Genomic DNA, 24,645 nt, shown 5'->3' with positions numbered 1-24,645 from the left:
CACTTGCGGACCTGGAATGGAGGAGCCCTTTCTTCATTATGTATATTGACTACCCTAAAACTGTTTAGAAATACAAGGCAAGCAAAACAGTACTTCAGCCAGACAACCATGGAGGTCTGATAATTATAATTTTTGGCCAGGCACATAGAATTCTGAATCAACTAAACATCAGTGCAAACTTGCCACTTTGCCAGCTGCAATTAGCTTCAAAAACTGGTGCAGCCTCGCCACGCGAAAAGGAACTAATACATGTGATGAACCTTCGCAAGCTGCACAAGAAAACCTAACGAAATCGAGGTAATGCTTGTGTTTACTCCACTGCAGGTTTTCACGAGATCTAGCAAAAGGATTAGATTAAGGTGAAGAAGGCTCTTGCGGTTCTGATTCTGACTGACTGTTCTGAACTATTCGAGACATCAGCTTAGATATCTCAAAGATTGCGCTCTGTACCTGATCGTCTTCTGAATCTGAGGGCCGAACCCACAAGGGTGACTGTAGCCCTGAGCTTGCAGCCTTCTTGCCCTTTCTAGATGTTGATAAGGCTCTCTCCAAGTCTGATTGTCTCAATGGTCTAGGTTTCTGAAACAGAAGTAGGAAGTCACGAATCAGATCCAATGTGAGATGGTTGAAGAAGCCTTTCTAAGTTAACTTTAAATCAACTTCACCAGTATGCAGAGATATATAAACAGCACAGCTCTTATTACCAAATCAGGTAGTGTGAGGTCCAAATAGCAATACTGTCTAAATTTTATCCATGAATGCAAAATAATAGATTAATAGGTCTATAGAAGTTGTGTTAAACTGATTGTAGCAAATTTGTTGAACTGGTAAGCTAATGCTAGTAATTGTCACTCAAGAAAAATGCTAGAGAAGATATGTTAAACTGATTGTAGCAAATAAGATTGAATTTTCAGAAGTCAATACATGCCCTAATTTAGCACTAAGGTTGTTAACTTACTATCAGAAGTGGAAACAAATGTTATAACCAACAGTGCGAAATCTTGTATACCAACAAACTGAGTGGAAATAAAAGACTCACATCTATGTTCCTCCCATTTTTCTCACTATCCAACAGCTCCCTGATAGGGTAGAATGCTGCCTGCTTGCACAGTTCTAGGATATCTGATCCAGTAAAGCCCTCACACAGTCTTGCAATGTGATCATAATCAATATTTGGCTCAACATTTTCACCCTTCAATACAACCTGAAGTATCTTGCTCCTTTCACTCTGAACAGGAATTCCAATTTCAAATATCTGTGTAAAGCGCCTGAGGATGGCCTCATCTAACTCAGAAGGCCTGTTTGTAGCAGCAAGGACCATCACACGAGCATTCTCTGCAAAAGGCATATATTTATAATTAAATATTGCTCAGTAATATCTACGGAAGTAAATTTGTACAGTAAACATTTCTATACCCATATGCAGTAACAATCCTTTTTCCAAAAATAACATAATGTGGTTCCCAATAAGACGTCATGGCAAACAAGTGTAGCTGTAAACTAATTTCTCGTGTCCACCTCAGGCATACTATAAGTTCATGTAGAAATTCACCTAGAAAGCATGCCATATGACAAAGGCTACCATGTTATTAGTTATAGTTTCTCTGAAGTAACATCCTTTCAGTATCTAGAACTTTTGAAAACATGCTTCCTATGACACCAGCATTGGTTATGGTTAGTATCACATACATGTGTAACTTACGGAAATCTCAATAATTCTCAATAACAGTAGTAATAATAATAATCTCATCAGGAGAATTCCTAAACAAAAATGAGTGAAAAAAGCAGATTATGAACATGTTCTTCTCATGGAAGCTAACTCATTGATGGAAGCAAGTGATTGCTCTATGTACATTGAAAGCATCCCATATGACCAGCCATAGACCATCGATATGAATCCTAGCAAGGCGTAGCCACATTGGTGTCAGATAGATTAAGTAAACTATGACGTGCACCCCCAAACCCAGTCAAAACTTACAATCAAACATCCTTGCTTGTTCCAGTATACAAAATCAGCCAAAATAATGAAAAGATGAATCAAAATCAATGAACAGAGAAAAAAACAGCAAGACAGAAACAGGCCAAAAAACATATCAGGAACTGGCCATTAATGGGCTACCATTTTCCCCGAAATCAGTTCTTACAAATATATATTACTATCGCACTATATTCTCCTTATTTTCTTTGTGAAGCCACCAAATTGTTACATAAGTTCTATACTGATATCCAAAAAAGCACATTAGTTTCTTTTGGTACATATAATTTTAACAAGATATATTATATGCTGAACATCAGAGGCAACTAGTGACTGGTGTGCCGTAGGGGTCATTGCTATTGGCTGTGTCGGTACCCTATAGCAGGGATACCCACTCCTACTGCAGCAAGGCAGGACTCGCGTAGTCATCCGTAACTACGCCATAAGGGGCGGAGCAGCCGGGCCCCACGGGTCAGGCTCTTACCTCACCGGGCCAACGGCCCCGGACCCGCTCCCCGCTCTGGGACGGGTCCGGTGACGCCACATGTCCCTGAGGAGGGGAAGCTCCGCGCCAACAGCCGAGGGCTCGGACCCCCATAGGGGTCCGGGACCTCCCCGCGTCCGTCCGGACCTCCCACGCGCGTAGAACCAACATACCGCCGGGGCGGGGTCCAGGGGCGCCACGTGTCCCGCAGGCGCAGGCGCGGGCGCGGGTCTTCCGCTGGAAGACTCGCCCACCCACCGCATTCAATACGGGTGGTTGAGGCGTGCTCTGCCGCCGCGGCACACGGGGCAGCCTTTGTCAGGCCTCACTGTAGACCGTGTATTACCGAGGTACACAGTGCAGCCGCATGCGCCGCATCCTCGCAGAGCCCGTCTGCCGCATTAAATGGATACGGCAGCACGACACCTTTTCATCATACCGCCTACGCCGCAAGCTACACGGCCCGTTCAACTACGCTGCAGGCAACGCCGCAAGCTACACCCTGGCGCCGTTTCGACAAGACAGGGCATGGATATGCTGGACGGAGGATTCCCACGGGCAGAGCAAGGAAATCCAGGAATGAAATCTCCGTCGCCTGCAATGCCATAATGCCTGTACAGTATGTCATTTTATACTACATCGTTGGGCCCACCTGTCGAGGACTCAACGGCCATGTACGCGCCTCCCTTGAGATATAAAAAGGAGGCGCTCGCTGCACACAACAGACTCAGCTAACACCAAGCCAGACACAACACAAACTCGGTTCCACTCCGAACTACCCGGCTCTCAACCTCTTGAGAGCTCAAGCAATACAACGCACAGTGGACGTAGGGTATTACGCTCCGGCGGCCCGAACCACTCTAAACCTGCTGTGCTCATCGCGTTCTTCCACCGAGATTGGACTAATCCTAGCTAACCCCCGAGTACTCACCCTTTGGGTTTAGGCGGGTGCACTACGCCACCCGGCTGTGGATTTGCACACCACGACAGGCTGCTACAGCATTTGTTTTGGGAATGTTACGGGATTTAATTAAAGGCAGACAGTGATGGAGCTAGGTAATGATGATTACGGGGGAAGCTAAGCTAATTCAAAGAACAAACACCACAGATTCATGCCTTAAAAATTCCTCTTAAGATTAAGGGTTCAATAGAAAAATAGGATCATGAGGGGGTTGTGCCCATAGTCACAAGATTCGATGTCGAGGGTACCGTTCCTCGATCCGGAAACACCGACCCCGTCCCGAAAACGCGGGGTCATTTTCGTTCCTGCCTTGTAAAAACTTCTCACGAGGACCGTATCTCGTCCCTCGACCCCGTTCCTCGACCCCATCGACCCCGAATCTTTGTGACTATGGTCGTGCCCCCTATGCTAGTCCCCCTACTGGCTCCGACACTGAGGAAGATTTGGACAGACTTTATCAGTATATAATACAAAGCGGTACTCAAACTGAAATAACACCAGAGTTAATGTTTGAGACATAGGCCTCGAGCACATGAGGAAGAGGACTAAGGACACACGCTGCTCAATCCCTTTGCTCATGACATACAACACAGCCTAGCTTCATCTTTGATGTCGACCAATCAGGAGTTCAGGATGACATTAGGTGGCAGCTCATGCAATCTTACAAGCACATCTATTATGTAAAACTTAAAGCATAGGAGGCACGTGCCCCTGCTCAACAAAATGTAAGTTTCCCCTTCATTCAATGTAATTTGCGGGCAAAGATGCACTAAATCATTTGGAAGCAATATACACACACAAAGGTTGGATTTGTTGATAACTGATGAAACGCTAGTGAAAATATGTCACTAAAATTGTGGTTGAACGCTAGCGGGAGGCTCGTAAATAATATGATAGTTAGGAATAATTATTTTCTTAAGGAAATAACCTTAGATAGTGTTGGCTGGCTATCAAATTTATTTATGTTACTACTGTTTACAAAATTGTGATTATGCTTCTTGTGCATTCATAAAGAATCTTCACAGGGCAAGTATTTAGTTCTACATGCATACATACAATTAATCTGCGGTGCTTTCATGGCAGCAGGTGATGGATAAGAGCACTCACGATCAGTGGTGAAGCCGTCCCAGAGGGACATGAACTCCGTCTTCATATTAGTCATGGCTTCATGGTCTGTTGTGCGTCGCTGCCCCAAGAAACTATCAACCTCATCGATGAAGATAATAGCAGGCTGGAGCTTGTGAGCAAGGCTAAACACAGCCGCAACTGCCACAGCAATAACATGCCGACATCAGCACATCACATACCCAGCGGAAAAAAAAAACAGCAAAACTGGCATCTAGGGCGTGTTTGGATGAAAGCCGACACCTGCCCAGCCAAAATTCGGTCGTTGACCGTGGGCAGGGGTAGGAGGCCAAATTTTGGCTTGCCCCAAGGTCACGCGGCAGGCTCAGTTCAGTTTTCGGTCAATGTGCGGCCGATTCCGGAGTGGCCATGCTTTGGCCTGACAACTGGCGGCAGGCATCCAAACACACACCCCTATTCTTAAACTAGAAAGTTTGAAGTGGACAGCAAAAACAATAGTGTGGTTAACACTAGAAACCGTCGCCTTACCGAGCTTCTGCGCATCCCCAAACCACTTGCTCATGAGATTGGAGATCCTGACATTGATGAAGACTGCCCCCGACTCCCTGGCGATGGCCTTGGCGAGCATGGTCTTCCCGGTGCCGGGCGGGCCATAGAGGAGGACGCCCTTCTGGGGGCTGAGGAGCTTGCCGAAGGCGAAGAGCTCCGGGCGGCGCAGGGGCAGGATGACGAGCTCGTAGAGCGCCTGCTTGACGTGGTCGAGGCCCCCGATGGAGTCGAACTCGACGTCGATGCTGTCGGGGTTGATGACGTCGCACGCAATCACATCCTGCGACGGGCGGGGAAGCGAGCATTAAGGGATCGGGTTGGGTTTGATTTGATTTGGGGGGCTTTGTGGGGACGGTGAGGAGGGGGCAGCGGATTGGAGCGGAGCACCGGTCGAGGTTGAACCCTAGATGGGGGATCGGGGGGAGAAGGGAAGGAACCTCGTAGGGCGTGGTGGAGACGAGCGGGCGGCCGAGGCGCTTGGCGATCTCCTTCTTCTGCTGCGCGGCCTTCTGGGACGCGGCGCGGTTGGGGTCGAGCTGGCGGAGGCCGGCGAAGAGGACGAGGCAGCTGAGCGCGGCGCTGGCGGCGTAGAGCACGAGCTCCTGCACGAAGCGCGACGAGTCCGACGACCTCATGGCCCCGGTGCCGCTGCTGGTGCTCCGCGCCGGGGCGGCGGCCGAGGAACCCGATTTCGCCTCTGGCTTGCGGCGGAAGGATTCGCGGGGTTCGGGGGCGGCGGGGGGATTGATTGGCTCACGCCTACCTTCACGGACGGAGGTGGGGGGAAAGGAAGGAAGGAGCCAAGGAGGGGTAGGGCTGGGTGGAATGGATGGCCTCGATTGGATTAGGGGCCCAAACCCCTCCTCCAAGTCCAAGCACTCAACTCGACCCCGAGCAGTCGGGGGAGGAGGGGTTTGGGTTGGGTTCCCTGCTTTCCGTGTCTTTTGGGGACGATGCTTCTGGTTACTTCTGGAGGTTTATTTTGCAGTCTTCACATGCTCCAAAAAACTGTTTGCAGCGGTGCGGTCGGGATATATTTCAATAAATTTCCAAATCGAAAATATATTTTTATAAAAAACGAAAATAAAAAATAAAAAATAAAAAAACCGCGGAGGTTTGACCGGTAGGATATCAGTTCACTCATCTCTCGCTGTCGGTGATTTTTGTGATGAGCGGTGATCGAGTGGGCTCTGGATATCTGTTAGGGTGTTTCGTAGCCCAGCAGGCCCAGTGCTAAAGAGGCTGCCAGTTTCCACCACCAGGCCGCACTTCAATCCCAACAAGAAGCCCAACACCGGAGCCGAATTGTGTCATCTGGAGACGCAGGCACAAGCCCAGCCCAGGATCACATTGATCAGTAATTCAGTGACGTGTATTCGTTGTGCCGCACAGGACGTTGATAATCTATTGATCGCACATTGGTTAGGGTTAGGGATATGTAGTTTTATTTGAGCTAGCTAGTTCTCGATCAATTATTACTATTTTCTCCATGTTCAAAAGGCACTGGGATGTTGTCAATTTGTCAACGGAACATATAGATATCTCGATGTTCCTATAATTAATAAGGTTTGTATAATGTCTCGATCGTCATCGAGTGCAAACCATACTCAGAATCTCTGCAACTGGACGCGGACGATGGTCAAACTGAGAGGCGGGCGGCAGCGTTGGTTGCTTTCAAACTTTCCAAGGTCCATGTCCGTAACACCTCAGGCGTCAATCATCTGTGATTAACTTAATCATAGTCATTAGTTTCAACTCACGCGGCAAATCACTAAACCAGAAATTTTTCCCTGCCAGCCTGGGCCGGACCGGTCTGACCGGTCGGGGCAACTGATCTGACCGGTTGAATTGGTTTCAACTGTTTTGGGGGCCCACAATATTTAAATCACTCTCTCTCTCTTCGTCACCAACTCAGTCATCCTCAGCTCGCCCTCTCCCAAGCTCTCCCCTTCCCAAACCCTCAACTCCCCAAATCCACCCTTTCCACTTGATTCCAAGGCCTAGGAAGGATCAAATTGGCGTGGGAAAGCTCCTTCTCCGCGATTCCATACCCAGGGTGCAGTAGATTCAAGTTCTTCGTGGGGGAAGGACTCATTCAAGGTATTCTAGCTAGGGATGGGTCGATCTCCTTTTCTAGGCGGTTTTAAGCGATTCCCTCTGGTCAAACACCCCTAGTGGCACCCCTGAACTAGTTCCTAGTAGGGTTTTAGAGTTGGTGGGCGATTTTCGCCGCGCCAAGGATTCTAGTTTCTGGCCTGGGTAGGACCGGTCTGACCGGTCGGAGGGACCGGTCTGACCGGTATATTGGTTGGGTTATATGGGACCGGTCTGACCGGTCGGGTGGACCGATCTGACCGGTGTGGCTGTGGCTGAAAGGGTTTAGTAAGGGGTAGTTGGTACAAATAGATGCAAACTATTTCGGGTATTGGTTACTTATAATTTTTGTAAATCATGCCTGTATTCCTCATATCATATGCATATGCATACGTGTAGCAGCCGCGGCGGAGGAGGTTGTATACGAGGTGACTGCGGAGCCACAGGAGCCGCAGTGGCAAGCCCCGCAGCAGGAGGCTTGTGAGGAGTCGGCCCAAGGTCCAATTGACCCTGAGCAGCAGTCCCAAGGCAAGCCCCGGTGCATGTCTTATTATTTCAATTCATGAATCACTATATGTGCTTATTACTTGTGCATTAGGTTGCAGGAGTTGTTTGAAACCTTAGTTGCATGATCCCTAGATTTTCCTGGGCCTCATACTAGTATGGATAGGTCGGTAGCACTGCTATGCTTAATAGGGCTTGATAGAAGTCGAGTGATTTTCTGTCACTCACGAGATATAGGGTGTCTTTATATTACATTATATGGTTCACTATATTCAAGATGGAATGGATGGAAATTTGGAGACCGGGCGGGGAAGGGTTAGCCCCGTCTGTGTCGGTTAAGGACAGTTCGTTGTCTGGCCCTGTGATCATGTTTGAATTGTACTAACCGCATGCCGGGAGTAGGAAGTAGTCGAAACCGGTAAGCCGAGTACTGCCTTGCTTTGAAAGTACAGAACTTCTACCCACCCCTTAGGGCGAGTCGAGTGGCCGCGGAGAATTGGGATGCATGAGTTTACTTTTGGTGGTCCCTCGTAGGGCTCGGCTGACTATATGCAGGTGGGACTGTTTTGTAGTTCGAGGCAGGAAGAAAAAGGGTTGGCATGTATAGTCCGATGGGGCAAATGCGTGTCGTGTTGGTTAGGTCCACCTTACAAGGTTAAATCGGATCGATTCGCCGTCGGTCGCTCTGGGATATGAGCACTTTGATCGCAGCACCGCATCGTAGTGATGCTTTATGGAATTTAGATGGTGGTTGGAATTGTATATCCTGAATTAATATTCAATGTTTGTTATGGTGGCTTAGAAGATGCAAATACTAGTTGATGATTTAAACATATAGAATATGGAGCTAAAAGTTGAAAATAAGAAATTACTTTAGTCGCTTTTCTGCAAAATAAATCACCAGCCAAATGCCTTGCATGTCTAGGTATGTGGGCTACGTATACCCACTGGTCGGGTAAGTCTTGCGGAGTATTAGTTGCTCAGGGTTTGTTGCCACCAATTTTTATTTCAGGGCACCCGGACGTCGATTTCTGTCCCTGCTGTGTCAAATTTATCCGCCGTTATGCAGAGGGGTGGGAAGTGGTGGATCGAGACCAATAGGCTAGAAAGTTGGCGGGTTGCACACTTGCGGGCAGAGTGTGCAGCCCCTCTGTTTTGTGTGGACCGGTCTGACCGGTCGGATGGACTGGTCTGACCGGTGGTCTTGGGCATGTCATGTGTAACCGGTCTGGAAGACCAGTCTGACAGGTTGTACGGAACCTGAACCAGAGTAGTTAGTAGAGTTGTAGGTTCTTTTTCCATTTGGACTTAGCTACTCTATTGTAAAATTTATAAATTATTTGATTTATGTAAATTATGTAAGCCTTATGGGTATTTGAACTTGGTTTGTAAAACTTCCTATCTCTATCGTGTGTTACTCTCGTATTTTCAAGTAATTGTCGCGCTTGTATCATCTGTGCCCGCCTTCGCGTGGGACTATCGGTATTGTTTCGATCGGGCCGTGGGTTGAGAAAGGACCGTCAAATTAAACCATTAAGCTAATGTGCCTGATGTGTTCAAATGACGGCCATTACGCTTAATTTAGAGTTTTAATTTGGCGGTTCTGTCACAATGTCGATCAGGGAGAAAAAAAAGATGTCCATGTCGACCGAGCTAGCTGGCATCGTCGTTTCCAAACTCTCGCCGTGTTTAGTTCCAAAAATCAAAATTCCAAAAAAAAATTCCGACACCTATATTGAGACTTAAATCTAGATGAAATAAAAAATGTATTTGCGACTGCTGCCTGTAAATCGCGAGACGAATCTAATGAACCTAATTAGGCTGTAATTAGACACTAAATTGCTACAGTAATGCTATATTAAACAACCTCTAATGACAGATTAATTAGGCTCATTAGATTCGTCTCGCGATTTACAGATGAGTTCTGTAATTATTTTTATGATTAGTCTATATTTAGTACTTCAAATATAGAAAGATGCACTTTCAAAAACTTTACGAGAGGCAAGTAAACACGGCCTCTATCTCAATCTATAACATTGCAGCCTAGGGAGCAATATAACTATCCAAGCAAAATCTTATGCAGGCCAAGACAAGATACGTAACCAACCAAATAAACTCACAAAATACTACATCGGTCTGGCTTACGCTGGCCTGCGTAACTCTAGTCAGGTTAGAAATAGACCAAGATCTTGTTTAGTTGCTTCGTATAAACTTTTTGAAAGGAGATCTTTTCACATTTGAAGCATTAAATATAGATTAATCACAAAACTAATTACAGAATTCGTCTGCAAACTACAAGACAAATTTATTAAGACTAATCAACCTGGTATTAGCACATGTTTAATTACTGTAGCAATTTATTATCTAATCATGACCTAATTAGACTCATTAGATTCGTCTCGTAATTTATAAACAAACTATACAATTAGTTTTTTTTATTTCGTCTAGATTTAATACCTCATGTGCCAACATATTCGATGTGATAGTTTTAAAAATTTTGAATTTTGCATCTAAACCAGCCATAACCAATCACACCCTTAATAATTACCTAGCTACTAGCTATTAAGGCTCGTGTGTAGGAGTACGACGTAGCTGCGGCGGCTACCGGGCAACCCCGCCCCACCCCCAATCGTCCATCGATGCATGTGATGTGATCGGCAGCTTATTAATTAGTTCAGCGTACGTCGACTTTGAATTTGAGTGCGGCTAGCTACGACACGTACCGATCGATCCATCCAGTGATCTACTTGCCGGGCGGCCGGGCCGCCGCGTCATCTTTATTTGGCCCATGTTTGGGTTACTACAAGTCTCTGAACTTATTTTAGTCCTGAACTAAAATTGAAAGACTAGAAGGGCTAAAAATTATTAAATAAAACTCACAAAGTATAAAAATACCCCTAATCTGCAATAAATGAGGGTGAGGGAGGACCGCAGGGGCACCATCTTCATGCCTGCATGCAAACCGCCGGGTAGGGAGGGGGTGAGGGTGGAGGGGGGGGGGGGCACATGGGCTAGGCTGGAATTCTAGCAAAAAAAATCTCAATAAACTTCTCTTGAGAGTTTTTTTTTTTATTTTAGACTTTAAGAGACTTTTAGCCTAAAAAAATTCTATATGTTTAATTTTTTAGACCCATAAGTCTCTGAAACTTTTGCATAAGTCTCTTGAAACAAACAGGGTCTTGGTATTGGCAGCATGACAGCCAGCTCTTACGACTGGAACTGGACACACTCCGGATTCGTTCGTTCCCTCCAGGCAGAGATCGATCAGATGTTAGTTAATTGGTGTGTTGGCAGCGCAGAGTGGGCACAACAACTGAAATGTCGTGGCAGAGTTGGATGCCTTGACCACACTTTTCGCGAGAGAGAGAGAGAAAATAAAAAAGAAGAAACACGATCACAAGTAGCATATACAGTATATGTTACCTGCTACCTTGACTCGGGCAGCATGCATGTACACACACATGAAGCTGCTGCAGCTTTGGCTGCTGGCCGCCCGGCCGCCAGATGGGGCGGCTGCATACACGCGCAGTTTTTTCAGCGTTGCTCGGTCGACCCATCATCCATCTCTGCCGTCCAATCCCTATCAGCGACAAGGAGTGTGCGTGTGGTGTGGGTGCGTGGGAACAAGGAGGCGTGCGTGAGAGACCAAGCCGCGCGCGGCTATTTTCTGAACGAAAAGCTCCCCGGCCTCCTATCCTATCGCTTGCTTGCTTGACCAGCTTGATGCTCTAGTGTCTATAGCAAACAGTAGTGTGCCGGCCCGTGTCTCGTGGCAATGCAAGCACGCGGCTTGAGTCGTCGTTGCTTCCTACGTCTACTTAAGTTACATGACAACTGCAAAAAGGTGACAGCCAAATTAAATTGGGAACATATCAGGTGCAAACCAATCCCTCCGTGCAAACTATGGAAACTTCAATCTGGACCATCGGATCAACATCCAAGGAGAGAGGCGTAGAGAGGTGGGAGGGGGGATTTGTAAAAACAGTAGTATACCATCACTTAATTGTAGAACAACTCAAAATCAGATTAACATGCATGCATGGTGGGGCCGTGGGGGTGGGGTCTATGCACATTTTCTTTTTATCACGCACGTGATGCCTTCTTTGTCGTTCAACTGTATATATGTGCAGAGAGAAACTAACAAAAATGCGGCCTAACTACTTAATTATTATCAAGACAGAAGAATAGAGTCATTGGATATACACATTGAGAATAATGAAGTCGAATAATTGAACTTATCAAGAAAAGAAGATCGACTACACACACACACACACACACACACACACACACACACACACACACACACACACACACACACACACACACACACACACATAATTATATAATTATACACACACACACACACACACACAAATGGGCAGGCAACAATAATGCGACGTTATTAGGCATGCATGAATGATGTATATCAAATTGAATTATTGTCGTGATCATTTCATTATCATTATGTCGTATAATTTACAGACTTCAATTTTATTAAACAACACCCACACATCATGCATCATGCCATTGCAATGTTTGTTCATGAGTTGGCTGGGTGGCTTTGCTACCTGAATGCTGCATCCTCTGCTATTGCACGCTATTTCTGTTTTCTTTTTCCCTCAGAATCGTCAACTCAGCAGCCACAAGCAGTGCTATTGATGATCTGCAGCTGAACGCAGCCTGCAGGCAGGGTAACGTAGCATGCACACATCAGTCTCAGCAGGCTCTCTCTCAGCTCGTCGTCATCAATTTTCGGCGCGTCGTCAGAGGCCTCAGGGTGATGGAGATGCGCGCGTCAGTGGACGCGTATGCGTGCGGACTTGCGTAGAAGAAGAAGAGATCCTGATTCTTGGGGCGACGGCGACGTACGGGGCCCGGCGGCCGCGGCATGGACGACGACGACGACGACTGCGTCGTGGTCACAATCACATCGGTCGGCCAGATGCTGTTTTCATTGCGCCGCTGCATCTGCCTGAGGAGGAAGGAGGGAGTGCATTGCTAGCGGCCATGGCGTGTCCTCCTCCTCCTGCTGTTCATCCCTGATCCGTGATGTCTACGGTCTACCCTCGTCTTCTTGCCAACAAGGCAGGACCAGCCGGCCAGGCCCCCACATGCCCCGTACAACTGATCTCTCTCTCTCTCTCTCTCTCTCTCTCTCTCTCTCTCTCTCTCTCTCTCTCTCTCTCTCTCTCTCTCTCTCTCTCTCTCTCTCTCTCTCTCATGTCCTTCAACAAAAACTCTGCATTTGAACTTGTGTCTGAACAGGAAGGGAACCGGATGAGATGAACGATGAAATAGGAGGGAGGGGAAAGACGTTTCGGGTGTCGTGGGTGCATGTTCTCCTGCGTGCTATATAATTGCTGCCTCTGAGCCTGACATGTGGGGGCAGCATGGGTGTTGAAAAAAAAATTGTAGTAGTAGGAGCACCGGAGGCCTTTTTTCTAGGCTGAGAAAAGGTGCATAGAGGTGCCCTTTTTGGATCTTATTTTATTTTTATAAAAAGAATGCCTTTTTGAATCTTGACTAGGGCTGTTTATGTCTATTTGATCGCCTAGACAATGACTTGGCTTTCAGGGCATGCCGTGTAGTATGCTTCTGGGCGATTAATTAATTCCAGAATCGATAAAAATTTCAAAAAGGATTGACTTATTGCACTGACTCCTTGATCTGTAGGGGAAAAAACTCAAACTATATGGGGTAAGTGTACAACTAATAAGAACTATACTATATACATCTGATCTAGCCGTTTTTGCTAAACAATTTGGCTGCTTGGACTTCAAACAATTGAAGGAATCCAAAGAATTCAACAGGCACAAATCTAATTGTTAAGCACGAGGGAAAAGGCTAGCTACTTTTTGTGATGAATAGTGACCCCCGCACAGATTTGCTACCAGCTTACCATTTTTGCGTTTGTGCTCGTTGGGACCTTTTTTTTAAGAAAAAAGAATATGAAAATGAGAATATAAATAATATATTTTGTTGATTAGAAGTTAGGACACATAAGTTATAGAGCGATATATAGTAAACTGAACGAGGTTGTTATCTTATCTATTCCAAATAATTCCATCGACAAGGGTTTTTAATGAGAGATAAATATCAATATTGGATTATAAATTGGTACCACAACGATTACCTCCAAAACAATGCCTATTTAGATTGCTTGGAGTAAAAAAAATTGAATATTAATACCATAAATCAAAATGTATACATCAGAATGTCCTTAACAAATTCATGGTAAATTCACTCTTTTGTTTGCTCGCATTGTAAATTTACTTAAATATAATCATAATAATTGTACTATGTTTATCGATGTCTATATCTATAAATCTCGATCCTCTTCTCTAACAATATATTGAAGTAAATACTAGACTTTTGCCCCTATATCTAGAAATGCAAATGGCCAGATTTTGTTTTTTAAAATACTATACCTCTGTGGCTCTATGCCAATATACGAGGTCCTAAACTAGGAGTACCAAGCAAAATGGGAGTGGTGGTGCTAGTACAAAAAGTTTGGCACATCTAGGTTGTCACACTGCAGATGAGGAAAAGCAGGGAGAGTAGGCCGGGGTGGGTAGGTGAAGGTAGCAATTCTTGTGGGCAGAGGTCCACCATAACTCCCGGCCCTCCTCCTCTTCTCTTCCCCAGTCCAGCACAGGCGCGGCGGTACTGCCGCTCGGCCAGACAGCTCCCCCTAGAAACCAGCCGTGCCTCTTGGGCAATTTCCCTTCGTCCTGTGGCCATTCAGCATGCCAAGCTACGCTTCCTCCCATATACACACACCCTCCTCTTCCCCCTTCTTCTTGCTCATACCCCAAAAGGGCCAGGGAATAAAGCTGAGAGAGAAGTGAGATGAGATGAGAGAGTACAGGTAGGAAGGATCAAGAAGATGTGAGAGTGATCATGGAAAAGTTGGCTAGCTAGAGAGAGAGAGATCAGGGAGCCTTTTCGTCTTTGAGGGGAATGTTGTCTGGCTCGGGGGCGCCGCTCTTTCTCTGACCTGCCCCTTTCTCCTCCATCTCGCTCTTCCTTTCTCTCTTGGAGATCAAGAGGAGACGGGCAGGGGTGAGAGGAGATGGGTGTAGATCTCGGACCAGGCTTCATTCCCCCCAAAAGGATGGGCTCCCCATGCTCTCTGCCTCCATCAGAGCTCGTTCCTGCTGGAGCTTCCTTGCTGCCTCCAAATCTGAACCGAGTAAGCTGATTAATCTGCTGAATAATATCGCGCTTGTTTTCCCCCCTTATCTGCAGTTTTCTTGGTCGTGCATACTCCGTATGGGTAGATCACTAGATCTTGTGTGGCTGGGTGTGGCATGGGGAAGAGGCTGCATGAGATGCAGATTGATGTAATGATGGGTGGGCATGACTGCATGACTGACCAGTGGCCAGTTGCACACATACCCATGGCTAGCTCATGTGGGGGATCTTCTCTCCCTCTCTTTCCCTTGCAATAATTAGCCCGTGATGACTGCTGGGGAGGGGAGGGGAAGAAAAAGTTGCCATCATCATCACCTGATTAGAGGCCATACATCCGCCTCGCTCCCATCCCATGCATGCAAATCCTTCCTCTGAATCTGATGGTAGGAGGTGTGTATCCAGGTTTAAATCATTTGATTCAGTACGTCCTCATCTCTCTCTTTGTTTCCTACAAAGTTCTGGAACTGGAAACCCAACTGCTTTATTTTTGTCTTTTCTTTTTCTGAAACTTCTGTTTACTTCTATACTCTAGAACTCCCTTCACTCCTTCAGCTCTGTATCTACATTACCATGTGTGGCTTTAGCTTAGATGAATAAGAACATATCAATGTTTTATTTATGTCCAAGTAGTTTATTAGGAACCATTCCTCTATTATGTTCTCTTTGTACAGCAATGGAATTTTCAGTAGCAATCAACCATCAAACCAGGATGGAAGAATGAACATCATGCATGCATGATTTTTTTTTTTTTGCTATACACGCAGCACATGTAGATCTAGAAGCAACCCAATTACGGTGTGTATTGTGCAAGTGGGTTTTGTACTAATACTACCTCTCCTAATACTGAGTTAAATTGGTCACCGATTCCACTTTATGGGAATATTTATGGCATGCACATTCTTATCTTCTTTGCACTGGTGAAATATTTCTTGCATCATTATATTCTAGAGAACCACCAGTGAAATTAAGTTAATAAAGATGTGTTAAAGAAATTGTTCATGCATGCTTTATTCTTGGTTAAAAAATGATCAAGATAACCATTTGATTATATACTAGTTCTGTGCTGTTTGCAACTAATAACCATGAATTTGTAGCTAGAACACAATCTACAAGCGAGCCGCTTGCCGGCTTGTAATCAACGTTTATCAGCTTTCTATAAAAGCTGGGTTTCCTTTCTCAAAAAAAAAAACACAATCTACAAGCGCTTGTCATTCATAATTTCCGAGCTTTTACGAAAGACAGTATCTAATTAATGGGATGTTACTCCTCCAGAACGTAGTGCAGATCTTGTCCACTTCTTGGAAACATATAGGGTGTAGTATAATCTAGTACTTGAAGCCTGATTTCTTTGGAATCTTTTGTCTATATGTCAGAACCGTGAAGAGTCAGGAGTGGGATACAGACGTTATGGCCCTGTTTAGTTCGAGCGCAAAAAAAATTTGCATTGGAATTTTACTAATTTGAAGTACTAAATAAAGTCTATTTACAAATTTTTTTGCACAGATGAGTTGTAAATCGCGAGACGGATCTAATGATGCTAACTAATCCATGATTAATCAATAATCAGTGGATGGTTACTGTAGCATCACTATTGCAAATCATGAATTAAGTAGGCTCATTAGATTCGTCTCGCGATTTACAGCCCATCTATGCAAAAAGTTTTGTAAATAGACTTCGTTTAGTACTCCATGCATGTGTCGAAACATTTGATGTGACGGTTTTTTTGTGTTTACGGGGTTTATGGGGTGGGAACTAAACATGGCCTATATTGTTCAGGCATTGACACCGATGAATTGATGTTTGTGTAACCTTGTTGCTATTCAATCAGCTAGGCTCTGGGCTGCTTCCTGTTGGAAGCCTTGATGAACTCTAGCTTCCCCCAGTGCATGCTGTACCATGCTGATTATTTTTTGTGTCGAGATGCTTACACCTTTGGAGACTTAGCTATATGTTAATGCGTGCTAGAGCTAGCGGAATGGTGTTTCCAATGCCTCCAAATCCCTAAAGATTCTCTCTTGCTATGTCGAATGCATTGTGTTGCTAGCTGGGATAGTAGGATTTCATTCCCTTTTGCAGTTTTGCTCTCTGTATCTACTTCTTCAGAAAAGGGATTTATATATCTTTGCTGCATGGCATGAACACTTATTGTCAGACCTCTAAGTTTATTTTTCTCCAAAGGATGTTTTCTCGTGCTCTTTCCATTTCAAAACGCAATAATATTGATATAGTAATGCACGGTTTGATTCATTGCAGCCGCCAATGCTACATTTTGGTCATCGGCATCTATTATGTGATACAGCTCATGACCATAAATTAATCCACATCACATGAAAGTGCTTTTCAAATATGAATTCAACTATGGTACTAAATTGTACCATACACATAGCCTCAACAAAGGATGACAACTCAAGCTACTATTTTTGCAGTTTGTTTATTTTGTCTCTTCTCTTTCTGTTTCTAGCTAGTTCTGCTCCCTTTGTACAACGGCCATATTGGCTGCATGTTCATTGGGACATGCGCTTCACCTCTTACTGTCGAATACTAAACATCCTTTCAAAAAAAGAAGAAGAATACTAACGAGAAATCCCTAGCGACTAATAATCAGCGTCCAGTAGTACTGTACTCCTTGTAGCTGCCATAAGAACGCAGAAAGCCTGAGATATCACAATCATTATTCAGTACGCCTTTCTCTTTCACAATCAAGTACAACTGCCAAATTATATGGGGTGTGTTTATATCCGCGAAAAGTTGGTAAAAAGTAGATGTGAAAAGTCACATCGGACACTGTAGCATATTGTAGCACTTTTCGTTTGTTTGTGGTAATTGTTGTCCTACCATGACCTAATTAGGCTCAAAAGATTCGTCTCGTCGTGTACATCAAAACTATGCAATTAGTTTTTTTATTTATCTATATTTAATGCTCCATGCATACGTCATTTGCTATATTTAATGATTCGATGTGATGTCGATGTGATGTCGATGTGATGGAAAGTTTGGAATTGGGGGGAGTTTTTTGGAACTAAACACAGCCATGAAATAAAACTGCCGTTAATTTGGATGTACATACCTTCCATACAATAATCAATCAGTGAGGCGTCGGCACTGTCAAAGTACACGTTGACGACAGGCATCGGCCTGCATTTTGTATATGAATTATGCATGGAGACTGATCTGAACTCTGAAGCTGAGTTGTTTGGCAAGAAATGCAGACCAAATGAGTATAATATGTCCGTATCCTATACCTGCAGAGACATGCATGCATGCCTAGCTAGCTGAGGGGCCATGGACAGTGCAGTGACCATACGGGCAGGCAGCAGTCGGGTCAGCATCTCATGCATGCCGGATAGCTAGCACTGCTGCTCACTCCTGTTCTGGTACGGTTGCTTCTCGTCTTCTCTTGACGCGAGGGCTCATGCAGGAACAGAGATGCAGCCAGGAACGCCGCTCGGGATCCGGACGAGACGAAGCTAGCTAGCAGCTATGCGCCTATGCGGGTGTGGCAGCTTCCATATCCATGCATCATCAAGGCCGATTCGAATTCGATTCCGCTTTCATGTCAGCTTCTGAACTTAGGCTTCTGAAGTGACCATTGGCCTCATGGCGTGGTCCTTGTCTGAAAGACCGACCACCCCCGTTCTACAATATCTATAATGTCAGCTCAAATCGACGACCCAAATCTTCACGAAAAATTCTACAAAAATGGAAAGATATGAAGGATGTAAGGGTGCATGTCTCCACGAAATTTCAAACCCAAATAAATTCTGTAGAAGAAGAACTAAAAAAGAGAAATGTCTGTGGGGTGGACGGTATTTCAAACACCGTCCACCTCCCGTTTTATATTGGAATTGCAAATTGACGATCCAAATCTTCACCAAAAATTCTACAAAAATGCAAAGATATGAATCACGTAAGGGAGCATGTCTCCAAGAAATTTGAGACCCAAATAAATTCTGTAGCATAATAACTAAAAAAGAGAAATGTCCGTGTGGGTGGACGGTATTTCAAATACCGTCCACCCCCCGTTCTACACTGGAACTTCAAATCGACCATCCAAATCCTCACCAAAAATTCCATAAAAATGTACAGAGATGGAGCATGTAGATCCTCATGTCTCCAAGAAATTTCGAGGCCAAATATGTTTTGTAGACAAAAAACCAAAAAAGAGAAATTTCCGGGGGGGGGGGGGGGGGGGGGGGTGGACGGTATTTCAAACACCGTCCACCCCCTAGTGCCTGGTGCCAGCGTTCCGGCGCCGGTGAAGCTGCTGGCTCGGCAGGGACGCCGCAGCGTCGTGACCCGAGAGCTAGCTAGCGCCCCGACGGCAGGCGTTCTTGTCTGGCGTCTGGGCACTGGCGATCGAGCTAGTGCGCGCGAACATGTTGCCGCCATGTTTGGGAGAAGAGGAAGGCGCGACGCGCGCGTCGTTCTCCATTGTCACCATGGCCGCCGAGGAGAAGGAAGCAGACGTGGCACAAGACCAACTACAGCTACCAGGCCCCGCCCTGCAGCTGGCCGGCCTGCAGGCACCACCCGGCGATGAGGTTCATCGGCCTCGGGTTCGAGATGTGGCGGTCCGGCCGAGAGCTTCCAGATGCTCATCACTGCGGCAGCGCATGGGCACGCAAACTCCAAGGAAGCTTTGCGAGGGATGGGGAACCAAGGCCGTGATGGCGAGGCGACTTGGGAACCCGGGCAGCACAAGTCACCAGACTTGCTCCGTGCAGCAATCTTGAGTCCCATCCCGTTCACCTTTCTGAATCCGCATCACTTGCTTCACTTTCCCTCCGTGCAACCCCTCTGGAGTGTTTTAACCATAGCTCTACCATCGATCTGAAAGATGAATCACTGAACTACGTGCTAAAGCTAAACAATGCGACGGACAAAACAAGGATTGTAGGTTACCAAGCATGCGATGCAAAGCCAGCAGCAAACACTTCGATGGTCACCGGATGGATGCCACATGTTGCTGGGTTAATTCAGAGTCCTACTCGTTTCCAAATTCCAACACCCAGCATTTCAGATCCTGACGGAATCGCAAATGATGGAACATCGTTAGGTTTACCATGCATAGTCATGCCCTTCACTGTACAACAATCTATTACCAGAATGTCGAAAGAAATGACACTGATTTACAGTAATTTTTGACCCAGCTTTCAGTACACGAGACGTGCTCGGTCGGTAGCCGTTAAGGCATGCATGTGGCCATGATCGGAAGAAATTGAGGGCATCATTGATTCAGACACAGGAACATTTTTTTAAAACGAAGACACTGGAACATATAGGGACACCTGCAAAAAAAAAAAGATGCTCCCTAGGGGAAAAAAATGGAACAGAGCGTTTGTCATCGCTTGGAGCCAGGATGACAACAATCTAGTTTGGAGCCCGTTAGCAGTCCTCCCCTCGACATGGGCTGCACAACTAGCTTGGGCCTACAAACAAACGACCAACCCCACTCAAAAAGAAAAAACGACCAACCAGGCAGGAGGGTACGCTGTCATGTGGGACCGTTGCTCTCAGATGGCCCACCCGTCAGCGTAATGCAGAGACGACGTCGTGCCCACAAGATCGCCGGCGGCCGCCGGCCGCCGCGTTTCCATTCTCCCGGGCGCCGATTCACTCCAAGAGGACTAGGAGCCGACTCACACTGCGGCTCCATGCATGCCAGGCTCGATCCTTCTGTTTCCAAACGGAATCGCCAGACCGTTAGCTCGTCCTTTCCAATGTAGATCTCCAGTTCGTCGCCAAAAACATTCATGCTGATTATCACCTAGTAAGGAACATGGCCTCAATTAGACTATTGTTTGTGATTTTGGTAATTGAGTGACAACATAATTAATAGGGAAAAGTCTGTTTTTCAACCCTGAACTATCACGATAGTCTGATTTTGGCCCTTGAACTACGAAACCGGACATCCTACACCTCCAACTAACGAAACCGTTTGAAAAACAACCCAGGCTCAGCCAAAGGCGGTTTTGCTACAGTAAAATTTCCGAATTTCTAGAATTTCACACATCTCTCAATTAAATAATAAAGAAAGCATAGTTAATATTGTCTAAAACTCATGATATTTTTTTGGGAGGTAGATCAAAAGACAAGGAATCTATTTTGGCTAGATGTGCTACAATAGACATAAAAGAATTTGAATTATAAAATTTTAAAAATAGGTAGAATTCAAAATTCCTTGAATTTTTAGGTCAGATAAACCTATGATAAAAATGCATTAAAAATATGATAATTCATAATTTTTTATTTAGTTTAGTTAGGTACTTTTTATTGGCCCAAGTTCTATAGAAAATTCATAAATTAAAATTTGAGGAATCAAATTTGATTCAAATTTGAGCATTGCGAAGGAATTCAAAAACTTTCATAAAAACTTGGGCCAATAAAAAATACCTTATTAAACTAAATAAAAAATTATGAATTATCATATTTTTATTTCATTTTTATCATAGGTTTAGCTGACCTAAAAATTCAAGGAATTTTGAATTCTATCTATTTTTAAAATTTTATAATTAAAATTACTTTATGTCTATTGTAGCACATATAGCCAAAATAAATTCCTTGTCTTTTGATCTACCTCCCAAAAAAATATCATGAGTTTTAGACAATATTAACTATACTTTCTTTATTATTTAATTGAGAGAGGTGTGAAATTCCAGAAATTCGAAAACTTTACTGTAGCAAAACGCCTTTGGCTGAGCCAGGGTTGTTTTTCAAACGGTTTCGTTAGTTGGAGGTGTAGGATGTCCAGTTTCGTAGTTCAAGGGCCAAAATCGGACTATCGTGATAGTTCAGGGTTGAAAAACAGACTTTTCCCTAATTAATAACACTAACAAGTTTGTGAGATCGCATTTGTAGGAGTTTTTAGGTCCCATGGATATAATTCAAAATGTCCAAACTACCATCAAGACGCAATGTTCAATCCATCGTCGAGACATCATGTCCAATCCACCATTAAGATGACAAGTATCAGCAGCACTGGTTAAACTGATGCTGTACCATCGGTGCATCCGATGGTTGCCAGATAGAACGACGCTCAAGCATCGGTGTACGTTTGGGCTCCAGATGGAATAAGTTAAAGTTACCTTAGTGGAAAGCGAGATCAAGGTTACCGTGATTGTGTTCACGGAAGAAACTTAATTGCCGGAAGCGATACTCTTCGTGAGTGCTTCGACAATGTGGATGTAGGGGCGCCTTTGTGGCAATCTGAACCACGAATAAATACTCGTGTCGAGAGTTTGCTTCCTCTAGTCCCTCCTCTTTAAGCTTCTGTATTTCATATTGCAACTTGTGTGCTTTTATTCTCTTAGTGTAGTATCTTGCTACGATTGACTATAGGTTGCAAAACTCTTTTGAGACGTGGGTTTGACACTAGATGAATCATAGTTGCACATCTAGTTACCATAATCTAGTTTATGTTTTGTGTAAAAGAAGTTGTAGCAATAAGTTAAAGTTTTTAGAGTGTCTAATTCATTCCCTCCCCCTATTAGACTAGAGCACCCGATCAATTTAACACATGTGAATTGATTGGCCATGTAAAATCCACCATCACCTGAAGTGCTGGAGTAGTTTTACTTGGCTCCGCCGGAGATCAATCACTTTTATGCAAACCCTCTCCTGGCCTCCTACAGCTCGGCACAGTCGGAGGCCCGGAGCCATGGCCACCGCTCGTCGCCGATCACCACTGGAATCTCCGAAAACAAATGCTTGGAAGATGATGGGAGAGCAGGGATGCGTCGTCGCATAGAGTTTCATGCTCAAATAAGCTCTGTATACGAAGAGCTTAAAAACGAGAAATGGTCGTGGGGTGGTTGTTATCTGAAACCTTGTGTTCTTCTATTTTGAACTTCAATCAAATCGGCGACCCAAATACTCACAAAAAATCTTAGAAAAATGGAAAGAGATGGAGAATGATTTTTCGCGTGTCTCCATGAAATTTCGTTGCCAAATAAATTTTGTAGATGAAAAAATAAAAAAAGAAATGTCCGTGGGGTGGAGGGTGTTTCAAATGCCGTCCACCCCCTTCTATATTCAGCTCCAAATTGGCGACCCAGATGTTCATAGAAAAATCTACAAAAATGGTCAGAGATGTATAATGTAGTGCCGCATGCCTCCACTAAATTTCATGTTCAAATAAATTATGTAGAGGAAGAACTAAAATGGAGAAATGCCCATGGGGTGGATGGTATTTGAAACACCGTCCACCCCCTGGTTCCATCGTTTCCGGCGCTGGTGGGCGCAAATCTCATCCCTCGAGTCGAAATCTCCATCAATAAGTCTAGAAAAACATCAGTAGGAGTAGGATTTCGACGTCCCATAATCGTTGTGCCAAATTCTAATTCCATGGTCAAATGAGTTCGCCAGCGGCCATGCAAGCTCTCGGCAGCAAGCAGGCGGAGCTGATCAGCTGAGGACTGCAACTGAAGCTGAGTCGATGGGGGAAACTCTGTAGCGGGAGGAGGAATAGCCGAAGAGGGCGTATATGGCCGGGAACATTGTGTGCGCGCGGCGCGGTGGTGGCCGGAGCAAACACCGGTGAAGCTGCTGGCTCGGCAGGGATGTCGCGACGCTGTGACAGATCAAGAACACGCCGACGGCGAGGACGGCGGGCCGCGGGCTGGCACCGCGGACCGCATGCAAGCGCGACGGCGCCGAGGCGCTATGGCGTCTGGACAGTGGACACAGCCGTGCTGGTGCGCGTAGAGCCTGGCATGGTTGGGAACAGCAACGCGATGCGCGGCGGCATAGCGGTGGTCGGCTGGAGACACGGTGGTGGATGCGGGTCCTTGTTGCGACGAGGAGAAGTGGGAAACTGGGGGGGGGGCATAAATCGTCGGACTGTTTCTTGCCGCCATCTTGTTGGGGATCACCCCCTGGCGAAGGTGGCGGGACCCGAAGTTCCGCCAAAGGTCGTGACACTCACTAGCCGTCAAGGGTCATTTCTCCATTCGATTTGTGAAAAGCAGGGAAGATGATCAATCCCAGACGTCGGAGGGATGCGGAACTCGTCGATATCCGATGCCTGAAGGTGACGTCCAGAACCTTCGGAGCGGGCAAGCAGCGTGGAGCTGATGAACGACGAAGGCGAAGCTCCGCGAAGCCTGGCAAAGGTTATCACCGAAGGTCTAGATGGTGACGTCCAGAACCTTCGGGGCGTGGTTGGCGACGCGGAGGTGATGAATGACGAAGGCGAAGGCCCGCAAAGCCCAGCGAAGGTCATCACCGAAGGTCGCCGAGCGTCATGAAACATGTGATCCGGGTAGGAGTGTCCAATTCGGACTGTCCTACCTTGTAAAATTACTGAATACCCCCGTTGTAATCTACTAACCTACGGAGGAATTGGAGGGACATTCTTGGAATGTAGTAATAAGGTTGGGGGTATAAATACCACCTCCCACCCAACATTGTACGGGGTTGAACACTTGGAGAATTATAGTGCAAAAGCGATTGTGCAAGTTATTCTTCAGTGTTTTACTTCTCATATAAGATTTGTTCCTTCCCTTTCTGTTTGGTGATCGAGCCGAAGATCCCAACAGGCGCGCCCACCCATGTTCTTAGCCCGAAAATCACCTTACGATGGCTCCACAAAGAAAGAAAACCACCAACCCAGGCGCCTCAGACGCCGAAGGTCCTAACCTTCACGAAGTCCCCATCGGACAATCCTCACCTAATGAACTAACCTCCACCCAACTGATTGAGAAGGAGAAGCGCATTCAAGCAGAACGTGCTATCGAGGCAAAGAAGGCAGCGGCAGCAGGCAAAAAAGTAGCAGCAGTCTCAGCAGTAAGCAAGAAGGCA

General features: G+C 45.6%; 1 protein-coding gene and 1 long non-coding RNA gene across 3 annotated transcripts; one reads left to right on the top strand and one right to left on the bottom strand.

Annotated features, from left to right (window-relative positions):
* Nucleotides 1-3: 3 nt before the first annotated feature.
* Nucleotides 4-5,941, bottom strand: LOC120704482 (outer mitochondrial transmembrane helix translocase-like). 2 transcript variants are annotated; one of them, XM_039988883.1, is made up of 6 exons: nt 5,493-5,941; nt 5,035-5,335; nt 4,528-4,686; nt 1,040-1,335; nt 451-579; nt 8-337 (listed from the first exon to the last, which is right to left on the bottom strand). In XM_039988883.1, the coding sequence occupies exons 1-6, from the start codon at nt 5,688-5,690 to the stop codon at nt 329-331; spliced, it is 1,092 nt and encodes a 363-aa protein (XP_039844817.1). In that variant the 5' UTR covers nt 5,691-5,941; the 3' UTR covers nt 8-328. The 2 variants fall into 2 exon arrangements, with proteins under 2 accessions (XP_039844815.1, XP_039844817.1); XM_039988881.1 differs by having other exon boundaries at nt 4-579.
* Nucleotides 5,942-14,242: 8,301 nt separating this feature from the next.
* Nucleotides 14,243-18,489, top strand: LOC120704481. The gene is made up of 2 exons (XR_005687566.1): nt 14,243-14,845; nt 18,096-18,489. It is a non-coding gene; the product is annotated as an uncharacterized LOC120704481 (long non-coding RNA).
* Nucleotides 18,490-24,645: the final 6,156 nt, after the last annotated feature.

Source organism: Panicum virgatum, chromosome 4K, assembly GCF_016808335.1.
Source record: "Panicum virgatum strain AP13 chromosome 4K, P.virgatum_v5, whole genome shotgun sequence".
In the NCBI taxonomy this organism is placed as follows: Eukaryota; Viridiplantae; Streptophyta; class Magnoliopsida; order Poales; family Poaceae; genus Panicum; species Panicum virgatum.
The sequence above is the reverse complement of the archived record's forward strand: the minus strand, read 5'-3'. Positions and strand labels throughout refer to the sequence as shown.